At 44.9% G+C, this 27,493-nt stretch overlaps 1 protein-coding gene across 1 annotated transcript in view; it reads right to left on the reverse strand.

Moving 5' to 3' along the window:
- The window catches only part of FBXW8 (F-box and WD repeat domain containing 8), a 52,295-nt gene extending 27,933 nt beyond the window's left edge, over positions 1–24,362 (reverse strand). Inside the window, exons 1-4 of the mRNA XM_074606011.1 lie at positions 24,028–24,362; positions 20,962–21,066; positions 14,047–14,211; positions 13,358–13,446 (exon numbers count right to left, since the gene is read on the reverse strand). Of these exons, the coding sequence (XP_074462112.1) occupies positions 13,358–13,446; positions 14,047–14,211; positions 20,962–21,066; positions 24,028–24,336 (668 nt within the window). The 5' untranslated portion in view covers positions 24,337–24,362. The remainder of the gene's footprint in view (positions 1–13,357; positions 13,447–14,046; positions 14,212–20,961; positions 21,067–24,027) is intronic.
- Positions 24,363–27,493: the final 3,131 nt, after the last annotated feature.

The raw sequence follows: 27,493 nt of genomic DNA on the forward strand, positions 1-27,493 counted from the left end.
TTTCCTTGCGGTTTTTAAAAACATGTGGTTGTGCCAAAGACAGACTGTTCAACAAGAGCGTTTATGTACATACATACCAGAGCTCACACACATACACCTATTGCTCTGTATAGAAATAAGCTTCTTACTGCCTCATCAACAGATCAGATTTGCCTACATCTCTGAAGACTTAACACAATTAATTAATGCCATTAAGTGTTGTCTTTAGAATTAAGGCAGTGCTGCCTTCTTTGCAGAAGGCTCTCTCACTGAAACATCAGAAAAACTAGAGTTTAACATCAAACTACAGTTTGCCAATGAGAAAATAAAATAATAGAACTAAACATCTCAGATAATACTGAATACATCTGAATTAACAAAGGTTGTAACACAGCAAGCGACACAGAAACTGTTCAGTGCCATCTATGCTGGGGCACACAACACACTATTGAAGGAAAAAACACTGCAGGCAAAGTAGAGGAGAAGCTCCCTCTACGACTGGTCAAAGAACACAGTTCAATAGTTACTTGGAACAGTTCAATAATTATTTAAGATACATTTTGACAGACCTGTGACAATTAACACTGTCAAGCAGTCTCAGATATCCATACCCAAGACTTGGATTCTGTTGGAAAATGAAGGATGCTTCCCGCTCTGGCAGCTTTGTGGTCATATCGTGACTTTTAGGGGAAAGGTATTTCAAAAGAATGGTTGTCATAAGCCTCAAAGGTCTAACGGTTAGAAATCTGGCTGTCCCACGTTTATGAGGAAAATAAGAAAATAATTATTTACAAAGGCAGCAAAGGAAAGTGCTTAATAAAGGTTCAGAAGATGTTGGACTTCGACCCAGGTTGCCCTGGTCTCTGGGGAGTACCGTGCAACTGGGCTACAGGTACTCCGGGGCCGATTACTTCCAACATCTCCGAGTGAAAATGCTCCACTTTCTACAACTAATTAAAGTGCCTGAGTGGGCGGTGAGACCTGTCAAGCAGAAAGAGATGCACATTAGTTCTCTGTACTGAATCAGAAAGAAAGGAAAACCATGTCCTTGTCACCTGGCTTCCTCTGCAGTGCTTTACACGGCAAAACAGAAGAAAATGGGAGAGAATAGGGTGGGAACAGCACTTCTTCCTTTTCCTCCTTCTGCCAGTGAGCCCCAAATCCCTCCAGGAATCTTGCTTTACTTTCCAATTTACAGCAGCACTATTTAAAAAGAACAGATCGAGACAGAAGCTTCCCCCAAAGCAAAACGTTTCACGTTGGACTCAGCAAACAGTCCAGATCAGTCCACAACAAACATCTTCAGTTTATGAAACTGAAAAGTGCTCATTTTGGATACATTTTAAAATTTGGAGATAAAACACAACGGGACAGGTAACTGTACAGATCTGTTGCAGCCCCATTCAAAACAGACATAAGTTTGGGAAGCATTTTAATTTTGAGCTGCTCTTCGTTTCCCTGTATGTCTGGGTTGGCTGGGGTCACGTTTTCAAACTTCTGACTGCAAAGAGTAGCACATTATTTATTCTCCAGAGGGAAGCCGAAATTCTCTTGTCACTAAGCGACCTTGAAAAGTGAGTTTCAAGGGAGACATAAAATACCGGTAGAACTGACAGAACTAAGTGACAGAAAATTCACTTTCATCCCCAAATAAGCGAGGAAGAACAGCATCTCCTCCTAGTGCATATATATACTCGCTCTCACGTAGTCCAGTCCAGGACTGTAAAAAGAAAGAGTAATAGACGGAGAAAACAGGATGACAGGAACAGAGAAAAACCACAGGGCTGTCTAATTCTCCAAGTGCACTGCTTCTGGGTTTTCTACACAGCACGAAATACAAGAGAACCAGGGCTCAAGACATGCTACCATCCATAAAAAATAACATGGACCGCAGCCTTGGAATTAAAGATCCAACACCACAGTAAATGCTTTAACCAAGTCATTGGTTGAATTCAACCAAATCAAAATTTAGTTTGAACCATTCTTTATTCATGAAGAAGAGCCTGAACCACCTCTATGGCTAAGCTCAAACTGGAACAGAACCACCAAACGTTTCTGACCCTTAGTTGGAAATAAATTTGACTCAAATTCCAATGTGTTTGTGGTGGGACCTGTACTGTCTCTGCTTGGTAGGCTCTGCATCAGACCAGCCTGCAGTCTCCTCATCCTCGCCCCCTTCCTCTCCAACGATGGACAGATACGTGCTGAAGAGCTTTCACTTCCAAACCACGAAGCCGTGCTGTTCTCCCGCCCCTAGCAAGGAAACCAACCCCTGCTGGAACACAAGAGCTGGTTACTTGTAGCTCAGGTACGCTCTAGTGGGTTCACACAGATGCTACAGAATAATCCGCAAGAGGATCCTGGTCATAGTGCTCATTCCAGTTCTGTCATTGGACAACCCTGCGAGCACCTACCAAACCCTACTTTCATTCATGTCTGTCCAGAAATCCCACCAGTGCACCGCAAGATAGGACAAGTGCTTTACGCTGATTGCGAAGAGGAGGGAGTAGGGCAGTAGGGCATCTTTGCCCCCATCCCTTCCATATCCCTCCTACCCCACTTCTCACTCAGCACCACCACCCGCATCCTTCCCAGAGCGGCACGACAGCATCTCGGTGCCACGCGGCAAACCTGAAGGGTTTGGAGAGATGTTACAAGACCATGCTGGAAACATAAGCGGAGGTCCAGGTTTGGGCAGGGAACCAGCACAGGGAAATGGGAAATATAAACCGTCTCCTCAGCTGACAACACACTCCGTTGGCCATCACCATCGCGTGCCCATTTCCAGCATACACTGGGACTGTACCAGAACTGAACTGGAAGAATTTCAAACACAGACAAAGCCAATTCAGAACTAAAAAATTTAATGGTTCAACTCCCTGCTTTTAATGCTGTTGTAAAGAGCAAAACACTTTCAATTTGTAACCACAACAAAAGGCTTTTAAACTATTAAAGCACTGCCTTGCTATAAAAAAATAAAAAGGCTGCTTTATTGCAGATAATTGGCAAATCTGCCATATCAATATAGATGGCTGAGGAGACGAACACCCTGCACTGTACAGAACCTATTTCTAGATAATTTCAGTATTTCTATTCATTTCCTATGGCAGCCTTTATACTTGGCCATGAAAATTTGTTTGGATAACCGGCTCCTGAATGAAAGAACCCAAGATTTAAGTCTTCTGCCCCAGAACAGGCACAGTCCTCCAACCTCATTCAGTTACTGAATTTTCTATCGAGCAGGCCACGAGAAGCCCACATAGCTTTCTGCTGGAGCGAAAGAAAAACAAGTGTTTAATATAACAACAAATAAATTCTATTTGCTGTAATACCAAGAGCGTTCAGCAGCTGCTTTTTTCCCCCTCATTGAGATGATTATTGCAGTGGCGGGTAAATACTCCAACATCCAATATAAGCCACTTGCGCAAAGAAAACCCAACCCAACCCCAAAACTTACAAATTCCGAGTTTTCCAGTTCAAAGCAAAAAAAAGCAAAAATTTAGAGACCATACGTGATTTACTTCATTTAGAAAGGCTGTTCAAAGTCTTGCCTTCCCGAACACAACAGGGAGCAACAAGAAAGAGTCTGTTGCTATCACCCCCCAAGTTCCTCCTCTCCAGACACCCCTGCCCTGCTGCCTCCCAAGGTGTTTGGTCCACGCGGTGCCTGGCTTTCGGCTCTGGATCCACGTGTTTCTCTCACCATCCACCAGACAAAGCCACCCTCCTCTTGGTGGCCAACAGAGACTCTCCACCCAAGTAACTCAGCTTCTTTGAGGGACTTATATTTCACTCTGCTCTCGTTCTTCTGAACATTTCAGCGTACACACATCAGAAGTAGCGGCAGGAGAAAGACAAGAGCTGTATTTTTTCCTAACTATACTTCTCCTTGACAAGCCAGTTCTCCAATTCTGGGTAGATATTTTACATCTGTAAAAATTAGTCAGCAAATTCAGCTTAAGCTTTACAGATAACACAAAAAATTTGCTGAAATGGAGGAACAATAGGTGGAACAGGAAATAGGAATAGGTCCCTAGGAATAGGAACAATAGGAAAGGTATAGAGAAACTGAAAAAAAAATTAAATTCACATGGTACCTACAAACATATTATAATAAAAATATCTACTCACTAATTAAAAGCATTTCAACTACTTTTTATTGGCAGTAATGTCATAATGAGATGAACAATTTCCTGGTGCCCTCTCACATGAGTGAAAGCAGAAGAGGGAAGGAGAAGGAGCCGGGGGTTAAAAGCTGCTGATGTCCCACGATGGCTGGGAAGCAGGTGGTGAAGTGCAGAGCACATGTGGGAGGAAGCAGGGATGGAGGCTGGGCACAGCTCTAATGAAGTGGTGCTGAAGAGGCAGACGATTTCATAAGGAGAAAAACATCAGGAAACTGGTCAAAAAACACAGAATCTCATCTGAAAAAGCTCAACTGTGTTGGATGGCAATAGCCAGAACAAATTTGGGGAAGAGGAGGAGGGGGAGGCTGATCTCTCTCCAGAGCCCCAGATGTCTTTATCGTTGCCTAATGACAATTATACTCAACCAATTAAGACACTGCTATCACAGTTGCATTGTTAGTAAGCCTTTGGCCCTGAGTGTTGATGGCTGTCTAATTAGTGTTTGTGCAAAGTACAACTGCAACTAATATATAAACTGACAAATACACAAAAGAAAAACTGTTAACAGGAACATTTTCAAAACAGTCGAGACTCTGTTCATTCAGTCCATGGCAGCAGCAAAGACAAACTGCTTTCCTTCATGGCTTGCTCACTGCTGGCACTGTAGAATTGCACTTCAAACGAGCGGGTCGACCAGAGCGTTGCTGGGTTTCTGCTGAAACAGGACGCCGGGCTCGGTCCATTTTGTGGGCTGCCTCAAGCACACCACTCCAGGGCAAGTCTTACTACGCTCCGTTGGTCTGAACACCAAAGACTTCGGATCAGACACTTCAGAAACCAGTTTACATTTTGCCTATTTTTCTCTAAAGAATTTGTAGCAAGAAAATCAAAAAGGAAGGAGAAAGAAAAACCTTTGTTTCACAGTCAGGTTTGATTTCCAGAAGGCAAAGTCTGTTCAGTTTCCAGATACCTGCGGTGACCAACAAAACAAAAAAAAAAAACCCCAACAACTTTGTTTCAGGCAGTCAGTGACCATCTGTTAATACTCAAAAGATCTTATTATGAAGTCCTTACAATGTCAATGCATTTTATTGAAGTCAGTAGGAATTTTGCTCAAGTAACAGTCTCTAGCTATAGCTCTGTTTAAATGGATGCCTGTTGATAAGCAAGTAAAATAATGAGTATTTTGCATTGTCTTGCTGCAAGAAGCATCTCAGACCTTTCATCCTTATTCCACCAAAAGCAACTAACCAGTCCTTCATGTGGCTAATTAAGGTATCTAGTCAGAGACCCCCTCAGTAGGCTTAAGAATAAGGTCCAATTAAACATGCAAACCCAAGCCCAAACGCCTTTGAACGCTGGTTCCAATTGCTCCTAAGCTTCATCTTCTCCGTAAGGCTCAAGTAAAACAGTGGTAATTCATAATGTTCAATTTCAAAACCTCTTCTTCATCAACAACACTGCAAGTTGGAAGATACCTCAATGGCAACCCACACTACTGAAATTCAATGGATTCTATGACCATCTTTATACTCAATGTTAAGACCCACGACTTTTCTCTTAAGTGAGGGATAATGGAGAGCTTAGATCCATTTACCGCAGTGTTGGATGCCTCACAGAGTAAAGCTGGATGAAAGAGGTGGAAGCTCCCGAGCCTTCCTGTATTCTCATTTACAGTTATTTAGAGACACCGATTTTGCCATTACATACATAACCAACAGGTAGCTTGGCTAAGGGATTCCTTAAGGGAAATAATCAGGAAACAACAGTCCAGTAGCAACGATGGTGTAAAGAACTACTTTATATGGCAGAAAGGAATATAAATAGAATACAATGACAAAAAAATTACATATAAATGGAACAGAAAAAAGAAAAATCCTTCCTATTACACAGCATGGCAGAAAGCTACACCGTAAAATACAAAAAAAACCCACCCTGATGAGGGTAAATCAAAACCGGCGTTTGAAGCAATCCTAGCACTGACAGAAGAATGTGAAGTAGGAAAGTAATATCCCTGATTCCATCCAAACATTATGTTGGGTTGCTTCCTAAAGGAGTGCAGCTATGAAAAAAGTGACTAATCTGTACCGATCTAGAAACACTTTAAGATTTAACATGTAGGAAATGCATTCTGAGCATCCCTGTGATCGGTTCCCAAACTCTTCTGCTGGGAACTCGACTTTCCAATGCATCATCCCACGTCCATCTGTGGACGATGCTCACAGAAAGTGAGCTGCTGAAAGCTTCTACCTTCGTTCTTCAGGCCTCATTTAGGAAATCGTAGCTCTGGAAAGTGGGTTAAGCTGCCGGAGATAGCGTGCAGTTCTTCTGCAGCTTATCATTGTTCTCTGTAACAAAATTAACATTTTGCCATCCTGAGTACTTCTGCGTGCCTCACCTTCTTATTAATTTTAAGCACATGCAAATGTCATACCAAGGGAACAGAAACAAGCCAAAGGGTTATATGGTAGGCAAAACATTTTAATGAACACTTACAAAAGCAGAAGTTAGAGAAAGCCAAACTCTCTCTAGTAATTTCTTTTTTAAGGCCAAGAATCTCCCATCATTTAGATCAAGGTTCCAGTGGCTTGCATCAGCCCAGGCCCATTAATTAAACCAGCTGCTCTGACCAAGGAAACATATTAGTGTGAGTATCGCCTAAGGCAATGCCATGGCAGGAGGGGGGGAAAAAAAAAAAAAAAAAAAAGTATTTTTTCAAAAGAAATCAAGAGGAATTATGATGCAATTTGGGAAGGATCTGGTCCATCAGCCCTATTATTTCATAAAGGACAAACAGTGCAACAAATAAAACAACGGCTCCAGATACAGGCGAGAAGACACCATTGGAAGATGACGTAAATGGATATGTTTACACGTTGGAAGGAACACAAACTGCAACACACTGCGAACAGCAGAGAGGAAAAGTATCCCCTGAACTCTAGGCACTGAGGGCAACAGCCCAGAGGCTGGTAGGTTGTGAAAACAGTAAAAATGAAACGTTCAAGAAGTTTGAGGTTAGAAAGAAGGACGGGTTTGTCCGGCCTCAGCAGAAAGTTAGGCTTTACAAGCTCAAAAATAACTACTGCGACTTCGGAACACCGGGCATCACTATACACACAGCACATCTCCCTGCAGCAACGCCTTCCCCTGCATCCAGCAAAACCTGCAGCTAAACCAATAGCTTAATGGTCAGGCAGGCTGGAAAAGCGGCTTTCAGAAGGAGTCAGTATCAAGCTGCTACTATTGGTTTCACCTGAAAGGCTCTTTTTCACAAGCCGACAGCAAAGCCAAGGTGTTTGTCACTTAACACAACCTCACCTAACTCCTGTAGTTTGTCATCCGACCCCTCTGAACTCATGAAGTCATCCGGTTTGCAACCCTCCTAAAGGTGACTCACTTCAAATAAAAAAAAAATTAAAAAAATAAAAAAAAAAGGAGGTCTGACACTTATTACTTCTTAACAATGACAAGAATGTGCAAAGAGAACACAAAGGGTCCGGGGAGGTTGAAGGAAAAAAGGCAAGTATTTTCACCTTCTGCTTTACTGCTTTGTTTTACATCCAGGTTCTCAATCACTGGGAGGGGAGGGAGAAACCTATCAAAGCTGTGCCATTATACAAGTAAATTACAGCAATTAAATAAGGCAGGGGTCGATTCAGGCTGTTTAAGAGTTCAGTTTGTTAACTTTTCTTCATTTTCATTACTAATTAATATTTTGGTTTCCTCAGGTCTGCACAGTGAATTAAGATGCAAGAGCTAATAATAAATACCTTGAGAATAGCCCACAAGCCCTTCAGCACAAAAACCCAAATTAGATGAGAGTTGACATGAAGTTTTAAAAAGTGCAGAAAAGTGTTTTCAAGCCTTTCGGGCGAGTTTCACACATCATTACAAAGTTAAAAAGAGTGGCAAGCCCATATTTTTTTAAAAAAAGTCATTTGCAGGTCACCTTTGAGCAAGAGGAAAGCAGTGTGGGAGGTGATTTTAGAGAACAAAGAAGTCTCCCATATAGTAGCAGCTACTTTTATGTCTGTACATTGCTCATAATGACTTAAACTGGAAGGCCCAAATTGTTCGAGAGTGCTGCCGTAAGACTCCTTCAGAACGACGACAACTGTGTGAAAATTATTTCAGTGCATTTAGTTTCTCCGTATGAAAGAATGAAAATGTATCTCTATCTCTAAAACAGATGATTCCTCTACCGTGCAGGGTATTTAGAAAGCTCTTTTGTTTCTCATTGCCTTTATCAAGCATCACTCGGAGAAATACCACCTGCGCCAGGTGCGCTCCACCCTGAAAGGGGAGAAAGCATTAATCTGCAGATTTATGGAGGCACTCACAGCCTATGAATCTCACCAGCCCTAACTCAAGAAAATAAAATCTCCAGGAAAGAAGACAGTACTTACTGGGGGAGGGAGGAAACCTCGGAAGTTAAAATGTAAAGAGAAGAACGGAGGGCTGATTCCCAGACGAGTCTGCAAGGGGTGCAGGACTCCATGTGGCATCTGCTGGACCCATCCCCATGGCACAGCAGACGCATGACCTTAAATTTCCACTTATGCAAGCTCTTAACTAGCAGTCTACCACTGTTTTTTCTGTCAAAGAAAACTGAAGAAAGAAAAAGTAGATACCTTTATACTTCTAGGCCTTTGGAAGGGTAGTCTGACTCCGAATCTCTTCTGTTTATTTTTACTTGGGAAGCTTTCAGAGCTACGAACAGCAGCAGCAAAACCACAGTGCCTTTTCCACAAGCATAAAAATGTTAACACAACGCACAATAAAACATCACCCTGACTCACAGCACACTTGGTGTGGTTTTACAGGGCGAGTTGTGAGGCGAGATGATGACCACCGACACAAGGCAAGTTTACCGCACGGTCTCAAGGACAGCCACACGTTTGGCATTTCACACAGGGCTGGTCTGACAGCAAAACAGCCTCACAACACGTTAGGGACATGTCGCACCACGGGATCCACTGCGTAACGACACCACGGGATCCACTGCGTAACGACACCACGGGATCCACTGCGTAACGACACCACGGCGCAAACAAGTACCAGATGCATGCTCCGAGACCGGTATCTGCAGGGGGAACCTAACCTCTGACTACAAACGCCCATCAGTGCAGCTGTCAACACTGCCGAGAAGAAAAGAAAGTAGCAATTTTACTGTCTGAACGTGCTTAAAAAAATAAAATTAAAAAAAAAAGTAAAGGGAGATTTGTTTATTAACAGAAGGTGAAGAAATGCAGGCATTCTGTACTGAAACCAAACATACGACGTTCTTAGGTACAGAGGAACCTAATCATCAGTAGTAATTTATAAAAGCCAAGCGAGCAGATGTATAATTGCTTTAAGTAAACCCTGACTTAAAGAAGAAACTCCATTTGAATTGAATATGAAGGGGGGGAAGGACAACATCCCTATAAAGAAGATCCTTCGAGACATGTAACTGTAGAAAGGCTGGCGAATACAACATTGATTGGGAGTGAGGTAACCACAAACACCGCTGTCTCAAATGAAAAGGGATTCGAGGTCTGACCCAGAAAACAAGCATCGTAACCGCTGGGATGAAATTTTAATGATAAACACAAGATGCTCTGCACGCAGGCCAGATTGAATTATCTGATGTCAGGCAGTAAATGCAAGGCGCTGGGAGAAAGAGGAGCCGCGAGCAGCCACCTTCAGCGCGCAGCTCAGGTTGCACTTAATCAATCCTTGATATTCTGCCATCTTCTGGCTTGAGCTTTGGCAGCAGCGTGGAGAAAAATCGAGGCGAGTGCACGAAATAGGTACGTTTCTCGAAGGGAGAGCTAAGCCTGGATAGTTTATCTTTGCATCCTTACACACAGGTAACAGAGATCCGCTCCTGAACCAGTTCAGCCAAATGATGCCTCTGTGTGTTATACTCGCAGCTGCTGTTTTAAGTTGCCCTGCCCGCAACCAGTACAAATTCCTTTTCAGAAAGATTAAAAAAAGCTCTACAGCAGCCAAAATAAAAATTACTCCGCTTCCCAGAGTTTGAAGCAGTAGAGTGAAGACCACAAGACTGGGTCTATCACAGCGCAAGCTCAAATCAAGCAAGACCGCTCTCCGGCTTGCTCCAAGACCTCAAATACACCACAGCCCCAGCATTTCTGCTGAGAACTTCTCTCTCCATCCCTTTTTAAATTTTTCTAAGCCCTCTCTGATCTCCCAAGATCCTGAGTTGAACCTCCTGAAACCAGGGAGCAGCTGCTACGCAGTGCCACAGTTTCCAGCTACAGAGACAGCGCATAATGCCTGGCTGGGCTGACCGAGCCGAGCCAGAGCGCTGCAGCTGCTCCCCGAAGGCAGACAGCAAAAAAAACCTGCTAAAAAACGAGTCGCCCTATTTTTCTCCGGCACAACAACCTGCCTAGAGAAAAAAGAAAGGTAAATGATGCCATGAGCCACCGCTTAGAAAACCCTGCAAAATGCCACACACAAAATTAGCTTTAAGGTCTTCGCCAACTTCTCCAGTCCTGCAGTCACGCATCAGTTTAGCTTCACGCACGCGGCAAGTCTCGCTGTAATCTATGATTATTCACATGTAAAGCTAAGCACCTAAGTGTTTGCGAAACTGGAGATATAATCATTAAATGTAACAGATAATTGATATTTATACTGAGAAGAAAATTGACTTCTGTTAACCTCAGCTATTAAATTACTTCTTCAGCACTGAAAGAATGCAATAGCTAGCTATTGATCACCAGATTCATTACACTTTTATGACAAATTTGAAAGCACAATGCCATTAAGTACAATACTATAAGCTGGGAGAGAAAGGAGAGGGTTATGTTTGGATTAAAAAAAAAAAAAACAACACAAAAACAAACAACAAAACCCCAGCAAATTCCTCAATCTACCTATCCTGAATACTTACCAAACGCACATAACGAACAAAGTATTTCCCTGCAGAATTTGCTAACGTCCTTGGAAGTTCTAGTTATAACTTTAAGTCTGTTTTGTTTGATATTTACCATGAGATATTATTGGGCAGCGTGACAATGTGCTGCTGCCTTGCAGACTTTGATCATCACTGGGAAAACAACAAATTCTTCTTCTTTGGGGCAAGATTCACAGAATCGTTTTCTACTTGCAGCAATTTAAGAGATGATTTCAGAGATCTCGAGCTACCAAAGCAGAGTGAAGGGCAAGTACTAAACAGCAAAGGAAATAATATAACGTTTGTATTCTATTTTGTGTTGTATTCTAAACATCTCATTTACTAACCAGGTCAAGTGAAACAGCCGAATACTGATTTCCCCCTGTTGTTTTATCAAATACATGCTCGTAGCTTCATCAAAAGATACTTCATTACTAAAATTCATTTTCTCAGAGAAGGGAAATTACTGAAAAGCAATTTGAGTGAAACAGGTAACATCGCTTTTCCTAATGGATACGCATGTGCAGCTCTTCCCTCGGTGGTCCCTTACCTGCCCATCTATTTTCATCAATGTTTCAGGAACCTAAATAATTTAATGGCACCACCTCCCTTCACCACACCAGCTGATGCAAACTCACCAAAAGAATCAAGAGATACTGGAGGAACTGGGGAACCAATATGAAAAGACTGTCTGAAAAGTGCATAAACCCAACTTCTGTAATACACCAAGCGAAAATATGGACTATTTGAGTTTAATATGCAGGATTAATATCCTTTAGTTAATAATTCTTTAGAAATTTAATTTATTCTGCCTACTGTCTACATATTGCACGTTTGGATACGAATACAATGGAGAAAATGAAGAAAAAGAAGAGCTGGAGGTTTTGGCAGCAGCATGGAGACAACTGGGGTTTCTGGCTCCCAGAAAAGTCCAGGAGGTTTCATTAGAGAGAGTGGAACAGATACAGTAGTGCCGATCCCCAGCCAAGGCCAGGAAGCACACTGCCCAAGCTGAAGGGCACAAAGAAGTCAGGCTGCAGAGCCGGAGCCCAGCTGCGGACCACAGTGGACTGGGAGCTGGGGTGACTTGTTGGTGGCCCGAGGAAGCCGCAGCATCAGGCAGGAGTCCAGGTAAAACCTGTGGTACCCCAGCCACAGGAATTCTTCAAGGCTCTTCCCACGGCCGCTGTTCAGGTTAACCACTGTGTGGCACTGCCCCTCTAGAGGTCACAGACTCCGCAGCAGCAAAAACATGGCACGAGAAGCAGAGAAAGAGAAGCGACAGTCAATGAACTGGATGGAAAAGAATAGAAAGGGAGACCTCCAAACGCAGAAATAAAACAAGCGGAAGAGCATCTAGTAAAAAAGACAAGCAAACCAAACCAATCAAAGATTAAAATTCCCCTTTCACTCCTGACATCTTCTGGTTTAGATTGCTGCTCTCAGTTCCCCAAGAGCATTCAAAAGCATTTCCCCGTACATGGAGTTATTTACGCGCAATGCATTTCAAAGCACCTTTCTAATGAGTGTGCGAATTTTATATAGTAGTTTTCTGTAATCCTGCCATGCATAAGCATACCATTAACGTGAAGTCCTACCATAAAAGATGGAACTCGGGTATGTTAGAGGACGATGTCCTCTGACTGCCCCCAGATGATATCATTTTTATTTACTCATGTGACTACTTCTGGAGGGCTGCTAATTCCTGAACCTGTAAAATTCAAGCAGGACACAGTAAAGCCTTACATCTACTGGGACCGTCATGGTAACCTCTTCTAAGAGTTCGGGAGGTTCTCAAAATTGTATTTAAGAGTGTAAACTGAATAAATCGAGGTCCTGACAAAGCTTTATATTAGGAAAAGAGAAGTTCGAGCGTCCCCGGTTTTTGGGTGGTTTTTGTTTTCCCCACAGATTGTCTTTTAAATAACCACGGAAAAGAGTAGCAGTCCTAAAGTTTTCTTGCCACAGCACATAAAAATATCCTTGTGATTAAGAGATTTTTATGGAAAAAAATAATAAAAAGAGCATTTTTTAGTAGATGTGTACAATATTTAATACATTCTGGATGCTTCCACAGCAAAAATACAGTTCATCAGAAAGTACCGCAGTCTTTACAGGGACTACATTCACATGAGAGCGCTTTTTGAATAGTACAATAAAAATTTGTACTGCTGAAATTACTTGTAGATAACCGTCATTATCAGTCACTTTAAGGACAATCTACCTCACCCACAAAGGAACTGCAGTCAGAAAAATTCATTCCTGTTGCCTCAAATGTCTGCTTCTTTTGAACGAGATCTCAAACAGCGAATATTAAACGAGCGTGACACAACCTCATACTCACCCAGCAATAACAACGCCATCGCAAGAATGTACATCGCACAGAATCTTCCCCAGCTCATATTGCAGCTGGCTCACAGCACCGATGCGGTTCTGCACAGAAAGACGAGACACGGTGTTGGGACTGCAATACACTCATCAAACAAGTTAATCTGCTGCTTCATGGAAAACTCCGAGCTTTGCTATTGCTACTGACAAGTCGCAGTGCAGCTGAGAGGGAAGACCCATCTATTTTATGCTTGCCTCCTGGAATTTCTACAGACAGAAACGAAGGAGAAAGAAGCTATCACTCTTCATTATCATTCATAATCTTTAGGTAGAAAACCAAGTATCGTTAAAAAAAAAAAAAAAAAGATAGATTTCTTTTAGCCAGGATATGTAATGAGCAGGGGAAGGAGCCTTCATCTTTAAGGCTGATCATCTCATTATCAAGGGATGCTCGAAGTGAAAATATCTCTCTCTCACCAAAGTCAATGGAGCAGCATGGCAAACAGAAAGACTCACTCCGAAAAGTAATCGGTCACTGAGAAAAAACGGTATTACAGCTAGGGCAGTCTCATAAATCCTTCAGCAGCTTTCCCCTTTTAACTTGAAGTTGCAATACAAAAGATCCAACTTTTCACTACCACTTGCTTGAACCAGGTTCCCATTTTTCTACAGCATCTGGCTCACATTAAAGAAATTCCCTTTTACCTTCCAGTTGGTTTTCAAAGTGCGCTCTCTGGCACGGCAGTTCTTGAGGGCGAGCTTCCAGCAGGAATGATCGGAGATGCTCGTATCTAATAGGTATCCTTCCTGTTGGCACAACCGGTACCACAACACTTCATCTTCTGCAAGTACCTTCCATGTCCTGCTGACCTAGAAATCAAATTTTTATATATATATATAGCATAAAGTTATAAGTAAAAATTAGATTTCTTCTAAAATTATTTAAATAAGGCCTGAAATATACACATATAAAACAACACAGGCCTGCGCTGAGACTAAATTCTTATCTAAACAAATATACTACTGACAGCGTGCAAAAGAACGCCTTTCACAAAACGCTTGTTTTCCGTGGATTCTTTTGAAAATAACTGAGTTTCTACTCCACTAAGACTCCACGCAACACGGATACCAGTGTTTAGTGGCCACACTGCCAACCTGAAATATCAGCGTATTAGAAATTTTTGAAGGGAAAAGCAGCAAGAAAGCAATTAAGACAGCATGGAAAGTTTAGAGCAAAAATATTAATTTATCTTCATATTTGTAGCTAAGGAAACCTCTCAGATCACACCACAGTATCTCCAAAGTCCTACTGACAATGCCTGATTAGGTGTATGACATTAGTGATTTATAACCTATTGTATTACAGTATGCATAAATAGGAATGAATTATTAAGTTTTTCAAGTAGCCTCTAGTTGCTGTCCATTTCAGAGAGAACAGCTTCATCATAATCAATTGTGGGCTTCGAATTAAAGATTCAAGAGGTAAGAGCCAACTTAAGTAGCGTTTGTTCCCTGTAATTCTTAATTTAAAAAAACAGATGTAACCAATGAAAACTGCTGCTGGTGAAAGCAGCAATCAATTGTACGCTGCTTCCAAAAGATTAAAAAAAACCTTCTCAGACTGACATCATTTTTAACAACTTACAATTAAGCATCTAATGTCCATTTCAGTCCCAAGATTACACCAAGAATCCAGGTCTCCCATTGATACAAACTCTCACAGAACCATCTCTTCATGTTTACTTGCCATTTGTTACACATTTACACACAGATACAACACGGCACAGCGGGGTGAAAGATGAATATTACTTGTTCATTGTTTTATAAGATTAGTTTCCTTTGTATTTTACCACTGCCATGCACATCTTGCTTCGGATTTCTTAAAACCACAGCTTTCAAATACAAAGCGTAGCTTCACAAAATTATATATCCTGAGAATTACTGGAAGTATGAGATCTTTTTGGCTGCTAGAGATTTGCAAGAAGTCCCTGCAGAAGACAAGCCACTGGAGCAACAAAGCATGCGGTGAGGCTTACAGAGGTTAGGAAAAAAAACCCAAACCCCTCTCCCTTAAATAAATCAAGCCATCTCAGAGTTTGTAACGCGATCTGTAAAATTTTACGTGTGATGGCTTGGAAGAGCGTGCCTTAGTCTGCATCAGACCAGACTGACTAGTCAGAAATACCCACAACGTGGCAGGGAGACAGCAACTAAGGTCCAGAGAGGAGGTCAGACCCATCAACACGATGTCTTACAGGTCTCCTTGGGTCACAGCAAGTGCAAAACCAACTCACGTGGTCCCAAAGCTGCCTGCATACTATTTAGCCCCCAAACAGCAGGACGGCATCTTCCGCAAAAAGCAGCACAGATCTCCCCACGAAAGCTTTGTGAAGCTGCTGGTCATCATGTACATGGTATGGCCGGTTGGTCTTGCTGTGAAGACACACGTTTATCCTTACTCCTCTCAAAAAACCAACATCCCACTAGGAATCAAGAATTGCATCACAAGACATCTCTCGTGACCTGTTTCTTCCAGGGAAAAGAAAAAAAAAAAAGTTTAATATGAAAAAAAGGGGGGTGGACTGAGTAACCTGTGGATGTTTTTAAGATTTGATACCCACATACAAGAGCAGCTCTCAAACAGGAATATCCAAGAACGGCAGAAATAATATTCTAGTTAGTCCTCAGTTCAAACTAGCAGACACACACAATCCCCTTCCATCATCAGACAAAGAAAACAACCTGGATAAGGCAATCATAATGCCTTAAAAATGACAGAAATGGCACCGAGTCTTCCCTAGAAGACAGAAGAATATACATCATCCTGCAATAAAAATGCAGGGCTTAATGCTCCTGTCCCTACAGGGACATGCTCAGGAAGTTCAAAAGCAAAAGGAAAAAAAAAAGGGGGGGGCAATCCAAATTTCAAACCATTACAGTTTAGTGGGGAATTTGCTCTCAATTTGATTTTAAAGTAATATAAATCCACATATTATTGGTCAAGAAAAAAAAGGGGGGGGGGGGGAAGGGAAAAAAAGAAAAAAAAACCGCCAGCTTTTTGCTGACACACTGAAAAAGCAGCTGTTCTGCAGGAGTTGAGCAGTTGACAGTAAGGGCACCTCTGCCCCCCCTCCCGTAACAGCAGCACATTTCTGCTGACACGGAGGGACAGGCTAACACAGAAGCAGAAGTAAACAAAGCCCAACTACACCAACTTTCGCCTTGCTTTTAAAGAGAAAGGAAAAAAAAAACAAAAAACAATCCAAAACAAAACACACACCCCCCTTTGGAGTTTGCCAAAATAGACAATGTTGCACAGACCTTTCTAGTTTCAAGGTCTTAAAAGCATTTTATAAAGACAGTAAAAAAAAAAAAAGGGAGGGGGGGCACTACATAAAATTTAGACTGCCCTTTCAACTTTCAGGAACAAACATTCAAGGGGAATAAAGATCCTATCCTATTATGATTTTTTTAAATCAAATTACATCGAATCCCGCTGCTTTACAAGCGTGAGTTTCCAAAGGGTCCCTAACGCAGCCTTTTCTTAATGCACCAAAACTGGCACGACAATCCCTTGTAAAAGCCCCACTGAGTGAGCCTCAGCTGCAAGAAATCTCTAATAAAAGTGTCTCAAGCATTTCACTTTACAGCACCACTGTGAGCTGCCGCATTAAAACCAGCCATTGGCTTGAAGTCAGCTTTATTAGATCTGCTTGACTTAGAGTTTCAGGTGAGGCCCCGAAAGCCAGAGCGTTACGGCTTTATTTATACGCACCCATACGTTCCGCTTGTTGGAGAGTAGCGGAGACACACAAGGCTCTTATTAAACTACAAACATAATTATTTCCAAATCTACACTACATAAAAACTCCAGCAACGATCAATGACAACATCTTACAGAGTTGTTTATAAATTTTGGGTCCCCAATTTCATTTTGTCTCGAGTGCTCCTATTATATTTTTACCACAGTTCTCGACTGTTATCAGCAAAGGAACTTTGGTTTCCCCTGAGCTCCATGCAGGAGCAGTTTTATATCTTATAGTTCAGCAAGTAATAATGTTCTGAAGGACTTCAAAGGCCTTCGTTGACATAGGTTTTGCTATTTGTTTTTGTCTTTGGGGGATTTTTTTTCCCCAGAAAAAAGAAAACAGAACTAAAAAACCCACCTCTTCCATCAAATACTACGTTTCGTCTAATCCTGTCTAAATCAACTGGCTCAAATCCTAATGAAGGTTTATTCATCGCTCTCCATCTGATAACTGTCTTTGTTTCATTAGGTTTATTTTCTTCCCTGGTCACACAAAGACATATTCAAGGTTCATTCGCTGAAGCCAGGGGCCTCAATTAGAAGTATCTGGACTTTCAATTCAGTACAACACGTAGCGCCAAGTAGCATTTAATCCAAAGCCATCCAGATGCACGTTTACCAGGTGGAAGCTGCTCATCTTTTCAATTCACAGCCATAATGTTATTTTAAGTCTCATCTTGAGCCCAGAATATCCTTATCCATCTGTTTTACTGCTCTCTTTCTAAACGACGAGGAGGATGGATGATTACTTTTACCCATATACCACCTTGACGCAAAAGTATGCTCAAAAAAAAAAAAACAACATGAGATTTTCTTCCTTAAAATGTATAAACACTAAAGGCCTAACAGTTTGACAATTTCATAAGCTCTAGAGGAAAGCATCTGAAATTCTTGATCTATGCAAGACAATTAATTCTTAAATTCCTAGAAACAGACTCCCTTGTCCTAGATACATACACAATTGTCGTGTTGGTAGACATCTCTAAACCATCTCCCAGCTGAAAATGCTAACAGTTCAAGGCAATTTCCCACTGATCCGTTCAGAAATAAAACTGCCACAGCATTGCCAAAGTTCAGTACATGCTGTTGAGAAGCATTTCACACCCCAGAATGCAGTTTATGCAGTCTCTGGTAACAACTGTAGGTATATAGAGGAGTTCATAGATTAGACCTTGTCACAAAGCTGAGAGTTTAAAGGCCAGGTCCTGAGGCCATGAGTGAAGGTAATTGCAGGTATCTGCAGTATCAGCCCCAAATAACACAAGAACTTCTGATGTGTTTCAATCTGTCACACTTGTGGTGTCCCAAGTGATTCCTTTTCTTTTCCCTTTACGTCACGACGAGGAGGAAGAACTGGCTGTTCTCAAACATCACAGAAGTCACAAGAGAGTTGCTCATAGCGTAGATATTTCTTTTAATGGTCAGAACAGAATCAAAAATTACTCACAGGGCTGGCACAAAGCAGAGAGGAAATTTTGCCATTACTCTGGACTGTTGTGCTGACACTTTAAGTCCTGGATACCTTTCTCCTTGAATTCTAAACATGGAATATCAACAGGGACGGGTCTGCTGGATGCTACTGAATATTGCACAGCTACAGCGAACCCACCAGAGCTCAGGAACTGATGACACCATTAATTTACATGCTGCACATGGCTCTCGTATTTCAAGTGCCATACGGATAGTTGTTGTTTTATAGTACTAATTTCAAAAAATCAAAGAAAAGCCGTGGGGAAGAAGGGGAGGGGGAAATATCAGGGTGAAATTAAAGTTCTCCAGAGCAGTCTGTGGTGTGATTAAATCTCAAAGAGGCTCCGCAGTCAGGCTACTTTACTGTTAGTCGGTTACCAATTTGGCATAAAGAACTAAGCAAACAGGTTTTCTCCAAAGGCACTCACGTAGTTCCTGATGCCAATTCCACTAACTGGCCCAATTTCACTAAAATCCCAAGGCGCCTTAATAAAAAAACCTTTCTACGGTAACACTGTAAAGCAGCAGGGCTTTCCATTTAACGGAGGAGGGCTTTCCTCCCCCCTGCAAAAAACAAAATCACCAAGAGAAAAATGAAAATGGTATTTATTTTTATTGCTTTGCTTTTTATTTGAACACTTAAAAAGAAGCCAGTTCTGCAGTAAAAGCATTGGATATTCATCTCATTCGGAAAGGCTTGTAAAACTCTGGGCATTTGCTCAGCTACCTGTCAGCTGCCACGTAGGATCAACTGACTCAGACAACGAATGAGAAAAGTGGAAAATTTTCTCTGTGTTAAACACATCTTATGAGAATAGGTTCGAATTAAAAACCAAAGCAAGAGAGAAGTCAAATGCAGCCCAAGCACAGAGGAAAAGACGCAGCCATTCATCAGCCAGTGAATGATCAACTGATCATGCCCAACAAAAAAAAAAAAAAAAAAAAAAGAGATACAGAAAGAATCACCTTAAGTAATCCACTTCAAAAATCAAAAATGCAACCCTCTTCCATTTCATGGGATGTGGCCTTTATTGATCATGTATCTCTACCTCAAACGACAGAAACTCGAGCATATCTGAAAGCTTCAGTCTCCTGGACAGCACCAAAAAGTTATCCTAGAGATTTTTTTCACCCCTCTGCAACAGAAACCCTGCAAGAGGAGTTATTTTTCTTCTAACAGCCCTTACTCCTAAAAGGCATTAGCAAGACAAAGATTTAAGCAATAACCACCTGTAGCTATTTAATACTATCACTTGCTCATACTGAACATTACAAACCCAATTTCATTTCAATGCGTGTGCCATTCGGATAATACTTGTGTCTCGTTTACCATCCACAACAAAGCCATTCCCTGTCTGTCACTTTTCAGTTTTTACACGGTAATATTCCTTTCTCTGACAAACAGCCCAGGGCATGGTTTGAATGTAACACAAAGAATGGTTTTGGTTGGATTTTTGTGGAATTGCAAGATGTGCTTTGTACGTAAGAATTCAATGAAGACCAACCTGAAACACTAAAGAGTGGCCACGGGAGAAGCTGGCAATGAATATCCACAATATTCTACTCTGCCTCACAAGGTAATCAGTGCTTCCCAATTAAGTTCACACTGGAGACTCACTGAGTGAGGAGGTTCATCATTCAAGCTCCTGAATAAAGAGGCTCAATAGCATGGGCTGAACAGCCCTAAGTATAGTCAGGTGCGTATGAGTGTTTAAGTTCATAAAGATACTTGAAGAGATGGGCAGTTTATAACGACACATAAATTATGGACCATGTCTGACTACAGACTGGTGAAAGCATTATCTAAAGTATCACCCACCGAAGAAAAATATAAATCCCTTGCCAGGGCAGGGAGGGAGGGAAGGAAGAAACCAGTGTCATTTAAGAATTTAGCCTCACATGAAGTTACTACAGACAAAAGTTACTACTACAATTTTTATGGTTCAAGTCACACACTGAAAAATGGAGGGAACAGCTTTTTTGCCATGCCCTTAGCACAGAAAAGTGTTAAGTTCCAAATATTGCAGCAAGACACTCGTTTCTAAACACATTCACTTGAATCAAAAGATCTTTGCAAGTATTTATTTAAATTTTAAGGTTTCACTTTTGTCCAAGTCACCAATGTTTTATTTAACTCTACTCAACTGCAAGCTATAAATTCAGCTCATTCACTATTATTTTTTCGATGCAGCTTTGGAATTATTTTCAATAAGCAAAAGCACAATCAGCACATCTACGAGGGCTGCCACACATCTCCCTTGCATCAAGATGCCTGACTGTTTCTTGACTATTTCTGCCAATTTTACGTGGTATCAGAGAAGCAAACTGTCAGCAGCGCTTACCTGAGCACACCTTCCCAATTCAGTCTTGCCCAGGTACTGAAATATCTTCAGTGCCAGTTCATAAGGCAGCTGGATATCAAAGAAAGGAACCTCATTTATTTCATTCTGAAAAGAAAAAAAGATAAAATAGTTTGTTAGGCTTCTTTAATGCACAGCTAGGTCATAGCAAAAGTTACCATAGTACAAAGAAAGGATGTTGTATCCTCAGTACCATCACAGTTCCATAAAAAAAGGCAGAAGTAATTCTGCCTCTCCGCCCCATAACGGCACAACATCAGACAGACCACCCTGGCATGAAGGTACCCCAGCTACTCTTTGTTCTCTCTGGGTCATATCAGGTAAGGAATATTTCATGGCTCAATGGAGCTAAAAAACAAATTGAGGAGACCTGTAAGGCTTATCTGTAGTCTGCCGGCACAGAAAGGCAAGACACAAGTTCCGGTAGAAAAGTTTCTCTAAGGTTTCAGCATCAAAAAGAGCAAACAAGTAAGCACTTCGTAGACATATGCCCATTATTAATTTCACTTACAAGATTTCAAACACAGATGATGGAAAATGAATGGCTATTTTGATATAAAACTGAATGGAGAAGACATTACCGTTTGTTTCTGCCTTTCGTTAGTAACATAAAACTGTCTTTTTAATAAGAAATGTGCTGCAAGAATTGCTGCTTTAACTGATTAAGTATCTCCAAAAAAATGTAAAAGCAAAGAATCCACTACTTAACTAACAGCTAAATGCTGCACATATATTTTTTCCTAGAGGGTTTTTTTGTTTGTTTTAATGACATAATTATTAAGTCTTCTTCCTGCAGTTACCACATCACAGTTTGTCCTCTCCCTCATTTCTGTCTGGATATTTCAGATTTTTATATGTTATACCTACTAGAGAGAGCAAAATAGCCCGTTCTGACCATTTCTGCATCACCCATTCTGAAGTTTTGCTATCTACTGTTTTCCCCTGGTACTCCCGAACACCTGATCACTCTCCATCAATCCCCCTGCCCAAAATCAGCTGCTCAGCTAAAGCCTGTCTCCATGGTTTGCTGTCAGGAGATCAGGCTCAGCCCCAGCCTCTTGGCACCTCTCTTAGCCCCGATACCTTTGTTTCTTTGCAGGTGTCTTCTACAACTACTCCTTGCTCATTTAAACCTGCAGTGCCAATGAGGTGGCAAAACAGGCAATGCTGGGTTTATTTAAAGTAGTCACACAGGAAAACTATTGTATAATACGGCTGCATGGACGTTTTTAATGCAAATGGTATTCCGCATCAGATAAAAATGTTCAGACAACACAAAGATAGACAATGTTCCCATTAGGCCTTTTAAGCAAGAGTCTCCAAGCGCTGGAACCTTGCATTTGTTCTAAAGTTACTTAAACTAGAACCTGCGGCCAACCCTCCTGCTCCTCTCCCTTCTCGTCCACAGCTCCCCTGCACAAACGGCCCCTTTTTGTCTCCTTTCCCCACTCCGTGCCCTCTGCACGAGGACCACTGGCTCCACTCCCTGCTGTGGATTTGCAAGACGATCGTTTGCTTTCATGCAATTTAAATTGCGTCTATTTCCAAAAGAGACGGCAAAAAAAATAATTAAAAAAAAAAATAATAAAAGGAGCTCTGAGAGCACATCTCCATGGCCACATGCAGACAGACCTCAAGCTGGCCAGATGTGAACCAGCTTGGATCCAGGAGCCGCATAACCATTTCAGAGCAACACGCTGCCCAAACAAATAAGATGAGCCATTCGGCAAGGCTTATTAGCTCTAGGCTTATGAGCTCAGGCACATCACCACCATGAATATATTGCTTCCAAATTGGAGCTGACTCATGTCCAACCAGCAGAACCTGGTCTGTCTGCACGTACCCAAAGGTATCGTCGGAAGGACAGGCTGCCTACAGACAGACCAGTACAGACACAACAGTCAAGGCCGACAGCTCTCTCACTAAAAAGGGGGGAGAAAGAGGAAAAAACAGCTATACCGATATCTTTTTAAAACTAATCTACGAGAGTATTTACAGCCAAACTGTACGCACGAGTTTGCAACAAAGCACAAGCAACAGCTCACGCTAATTCCATCCTAATGCAACCTTAACATTACAGGCAGATCAAGGTCTTCCTCCCTCCCAAAAATTCATGCAGCTTCTCTTCAGCACAGCGCTCGCTGCTGCAAACGAAGCAGTAATGTTAAGTCAGCACCAGCCTGTCTAAAAGTCTACTGGAATGAATCCAAAACTCAAATACTACCATCCCCTCTGAGACAGATTTGGGCTCCTGTGTGCTAATGGAGCACTAATTCTGTAAATGGATTAATTTGTGCCTTGCAGACAGAAATTTAATCTGCTCCTTTTAATTTTTTTAAGCAAAGAGTAATTAGTCACAGTTAGGTTAGTGAGAAGAAAGAAAATGGGTTTCCCCCCTAGTTTTTCTACGCTGTAAATAAAATCTCTATTGCATTTAGAGGAGTTATCAAAATAACTTTTATCTGCTTCAGAACTGTATTTAAAACTATTTCCAAATTAACTCCTTTGTTCAAAGAATTAATACTTGTTTTCTTACTACACTGCAGAATATCCTTAATTACTGCACCTGCACCAAATAGCCTGAATAAGCAACAAAATCCTTTTTTTCCTCTTAAAAAGAAAAAGAAAAGTAGATTTGGCAGGGTTAAACCCTTGTAAGATGGAGTATATTCAGAAGCTTTTTGGTTGCCCAGAGAAGCTGTGGCTGCCCCATCCCTGGAGGGGTTCAAGGCCAGGTTGGACGGGGCTTGGAGCAACCTGGGCTGGTGGGAGGTGTCCCTGCCCAGGGCAGGGGGTGGCACTGGGTGCTCTTTAAGGTCCCTTCCAACCCGAACCATTCTGTGAGTCTAAGCTAAGATTTTAAACAAGCTCAGGAGAGCCCCAAACTCAGCACCCCCCTTTCCTGCCTCATCCCACGGACGGGCCCTGCTCTGCTCCCCTCAGAGCGGCCCCACCGAGGAGCACCCCCGGCCGCTTCCCCGCCTGGCCCGGCCTCCGCCCCGAGGCCGGGCCCCAGGGCCGCCACCGGCCCCCCGAGCGCAGCCCTACCAGGTCCCGGATGAGCTGCCCCAGCAGGTCGTCGCCATCGCTGCCTCCGTCCCCCGCGGACTGCTCGGCGGGGCGGGCGGGCGACGGGCTGCGGCAGGCCGGGGCGCCGCCGTCCAGCAGGCCGCGGGCCAGCGCCAGGTAGCCCGGCTCGCCCGGCTCCGCGCTGCGGCGGCTCTCGGGTTGCTGCTCCGCCGCCGCCGCCGCCGCCCCTTCCTCCTCCTCCTCCCGCCGCCGCCGCTTCGCGCCCCCCGCCAGCTCCTCCCGCCAGCGGCGGCGGAACAGCTCCAGCTCCGCCGAGCCCTCGGCCATGGCGGCGGGGCCGGGCCGGGCCCAGCCCAGCCTCCCGCCGGCCCGGCCCGGAAACCGCCCCCCACGCCCGCGCGTTCCGCCGCGCGAAGGTTCCTACTGCCGCCGGGGCTCGCCAGGGCCCGGCTGAGGGGGGCTGCCGGCCGCCATTTTGTGTGCCCCGGCCGGGGGTTAGTGCGGGGCTGCCCACACACGAGGGGGCGGCGTGGGGCTGAGGGGCCTGCTGGCCCAGCGGCCACGGCCCGGTCTTGGAAAGCTGTTGGCAGCTGAACAAGGGCTGGAGTGAGGGTGGTGTCATGGAATCACAGCATGGTTTGGGTTGGAAGGGACCTTAAAGAGCACCCAGTGCCACCCCCTGCCCTGGGCAGGGACACCTCCCACCAGCCCAGGTTGCTCCAAGCCCCGTCCAACCTGGCCTTGAACCCCTCCAGGGATGGGGCAGCCACAGCTTCTCTGGGCAACCTGCGCCAGGGGCTCACCACCCTCACAGCAAAGAATTGCTGCCTCACATCTCATCTCAATCTCCCCTCTCCCAGTATAAAACCATTCCCTGTGATCCTGTGGCTCCCCTCCCTGCTCCAGAGTCCCTCCCCAGCTTTCCTGGAGCCCCTTTAGGGACTGGAAGGGGCTCCAAGGTCTCCCCGGAGCCTTCTCTTCTCCAGGCTGAACCCCCCCAGCTCTCTCAGCCTGTCCTCCCAGCAGAGGGGCTCCAGCCCTCCCAGCAGCTCCGGGGCCTCCTCCGGCCCCGCTCCAACAGGTCCGTGTCCTTCTGCTGTTGGTGTCATGTGTTGTGTCCTGTGTGGGCACCCTGGGCTCTGCTAGGAAGCCCTCAGCTGCGGGCCAGCCAGGGCCACCGTCTGTCCCCACGGGGGAAAAGCTGCTCCCAGAAGAGCAAAAGAGATGCCGCCAAGTGGGACCATTGCCAATGGAGGAGGCATGGCAGCATGTTGCTCTGCCACCGGCTGACGGGGCCAGGTCGGCCCATCTCTTCCACCCATTTTGTTGGCCAAGTCTGAAGTGGAGCCTGTGTGCAGGGGTGGTCCTGCCCTGCAGCGTGTCCATCACACTTCCCGGGGAAGATGCTGCTCCAGGCGCCCCGAATCACCCCCGCCTCCTTCTGCTGTCCCCAGAGCTGCTGCTTTCATGGTGCTTTGGGGAGGAAAGTGCATTTGCTCCATGCCTCGCCGGTATCCACCCACCTCATTGCTTAAAGGCTGCGTTCCAAACAATGGCTAACCCCAACCACTGAACACGACCACGGAGCTAATGCTGCTTCAGCCAGCCCAGCCGCCCAGAGGAGTGGAAAGGCCACGAGCATTCACGTCTTCAGCACAACCGTGGGGCGCTTGGGAAAATAAAACAGGTAAGCGATACTTATACATGTACATCAAACAGCTGGTCCTCGCTAACATGCTAAAACACTTGCTCTCGGCAGCAGCTTGTGCCAATGTACCTCCACCCTCATGTCCACCTCCAGCTGCCGCCATCAAGCATCCTCAGCAGTCACTTGCTGGTTTTTCCCCTTCGCAGCGTGTTCCTGCCCGTGCAGTTCACAAAACCCAACTTCATGAACACAAACCGGCATTTTGGATTTCAGGAAAAACCTGGACTGCCTCATTTGGAGGAGGAATTCCTGTATGTAGAAACCCCATGAAAGACTGGGTTTTCCCCACAAAACAAATCATTTGAACTTGGAGGAGGCTCTCCCCAGGTGCATACCCTGCGAACAGAGGGGCTGCAGAGCAGGAGCTGCCCCTGTAGCGGGATGCAGGGCTGCTCTGGGGAGGGTAGGCAGGTTGGGAAGAAAAGGAGCCCCAGGAGGGTCCCCTTAGACCCCTTTGCAATGCCAGGGTGATCTGCTAAGGAGGTGGCAGCAGCCCCCCTGCCAGGTGGAAAAGAGAGAGGTGAGTTTGGGGTGATTCCCACCCCACAGAGAGCCCTCGCTGCCATCCCAGGGCTGCCATGCGATGGGAAGTCGTGCCTGGGGGGTCCCAGCCCTGCTCCTGCACACTGATGGCTGGGGGGGGCTCCACATCCCCCTGGGCCAGTGCCTGGGGGCTGGTAGGGACGGTGTGCACTCCTTCTTTGGCCACCCGAAATGTGATCAGAATGAGTAACACTTTGGGTGATGAAATCCCCTCCAGCTCTATGTAATACCCTCACTGCCCACCCGCATCCCCTTCATCTCACACTGTCCCCTCCATCCCCACACTGTCCCCCCATCGCCACACAGTCCCCTCATCCCCACGCTGTCCCCCCATCCCCACAGTCCCCCCCATCCTCACAGTCCTCCCCTCCCACACTGTCCCCCCCATCCCACACTGTCCTCTCCATCTCCCGCTGTCCCCTCCATCCCCCCTTGTCCCCTCCATCCCACACTGTCCTCTCCATCCCACACTGTCCCTCCATCCCCACACGGCCCCTCCCCATTCCCATACTGTCCCCTCCGTCCCCACACTGCCCCCCATCCCACACTGTCCCTCCCCATTCCCACAGTCCCCCCATCCCACACTGTCCTCTCCATCTCCCGCTGTCCCCTCCATCCCCACACTTTCCCCCTATCCCACACTGTCCCCCCATCCCCACTCCGTCCTCTCCATCCCCCCTTCTCCCCTCCATCCCCACAGTCCCCATATCCCACACTGTCCCCTCGATCCCACACTGTCCCCCCATCCCCACATGCCACCCCCAATTCCCACAGTCCCCTCCATCCCCACAGTCCCCCCATCCCACACCGTCCCCCATCCCCACGCTTTCCCTCCACCCCTGCACCGCTCCCCATCCAACACTGTCCCACCATTCCCATACCACCCCCCCATCCCCACACCGTCCCCCCATCCCCACACTTTTCCCCCATCCCCACACTTTTCCCCCATCCCCACACTGTCCCCCATCCCACACTGTCCCCCCCATCCCACACTGTCCCCCCATCCCCACAATGTCCCCCCATCCCACACCGTCCCACCATCCCCACACCGCCCCCTCACCCCCTCAGCCCCCCTCCCGCTCCCCGCCGCCCCGTCCCCCCCGCCCGCTCCCCGCGGCCGAGCGCCGCCCCGCGGGGGATGATGTAACCCCCCCGTCCCCCGCCCGCCGCCGCCCCGGCCCTGCCGCCCGCCCGCACACGCCGCGGCACTCGGCGGCGAGCGGCGGCGCAGCC

The sequence above is a fragment of the Larus michahellis genome, chromosome 13 (assembly GCF_964199755.1).
Source record: "Larus michahellis chromosome 13, bLarMic1.1, whole genome shotgun sequence".
Lineage (NCBI taxonomy): Eukaryota > Metazoa > Chordata > Aves > Charadriiformes > Laridae > Larus > Larus michahellis.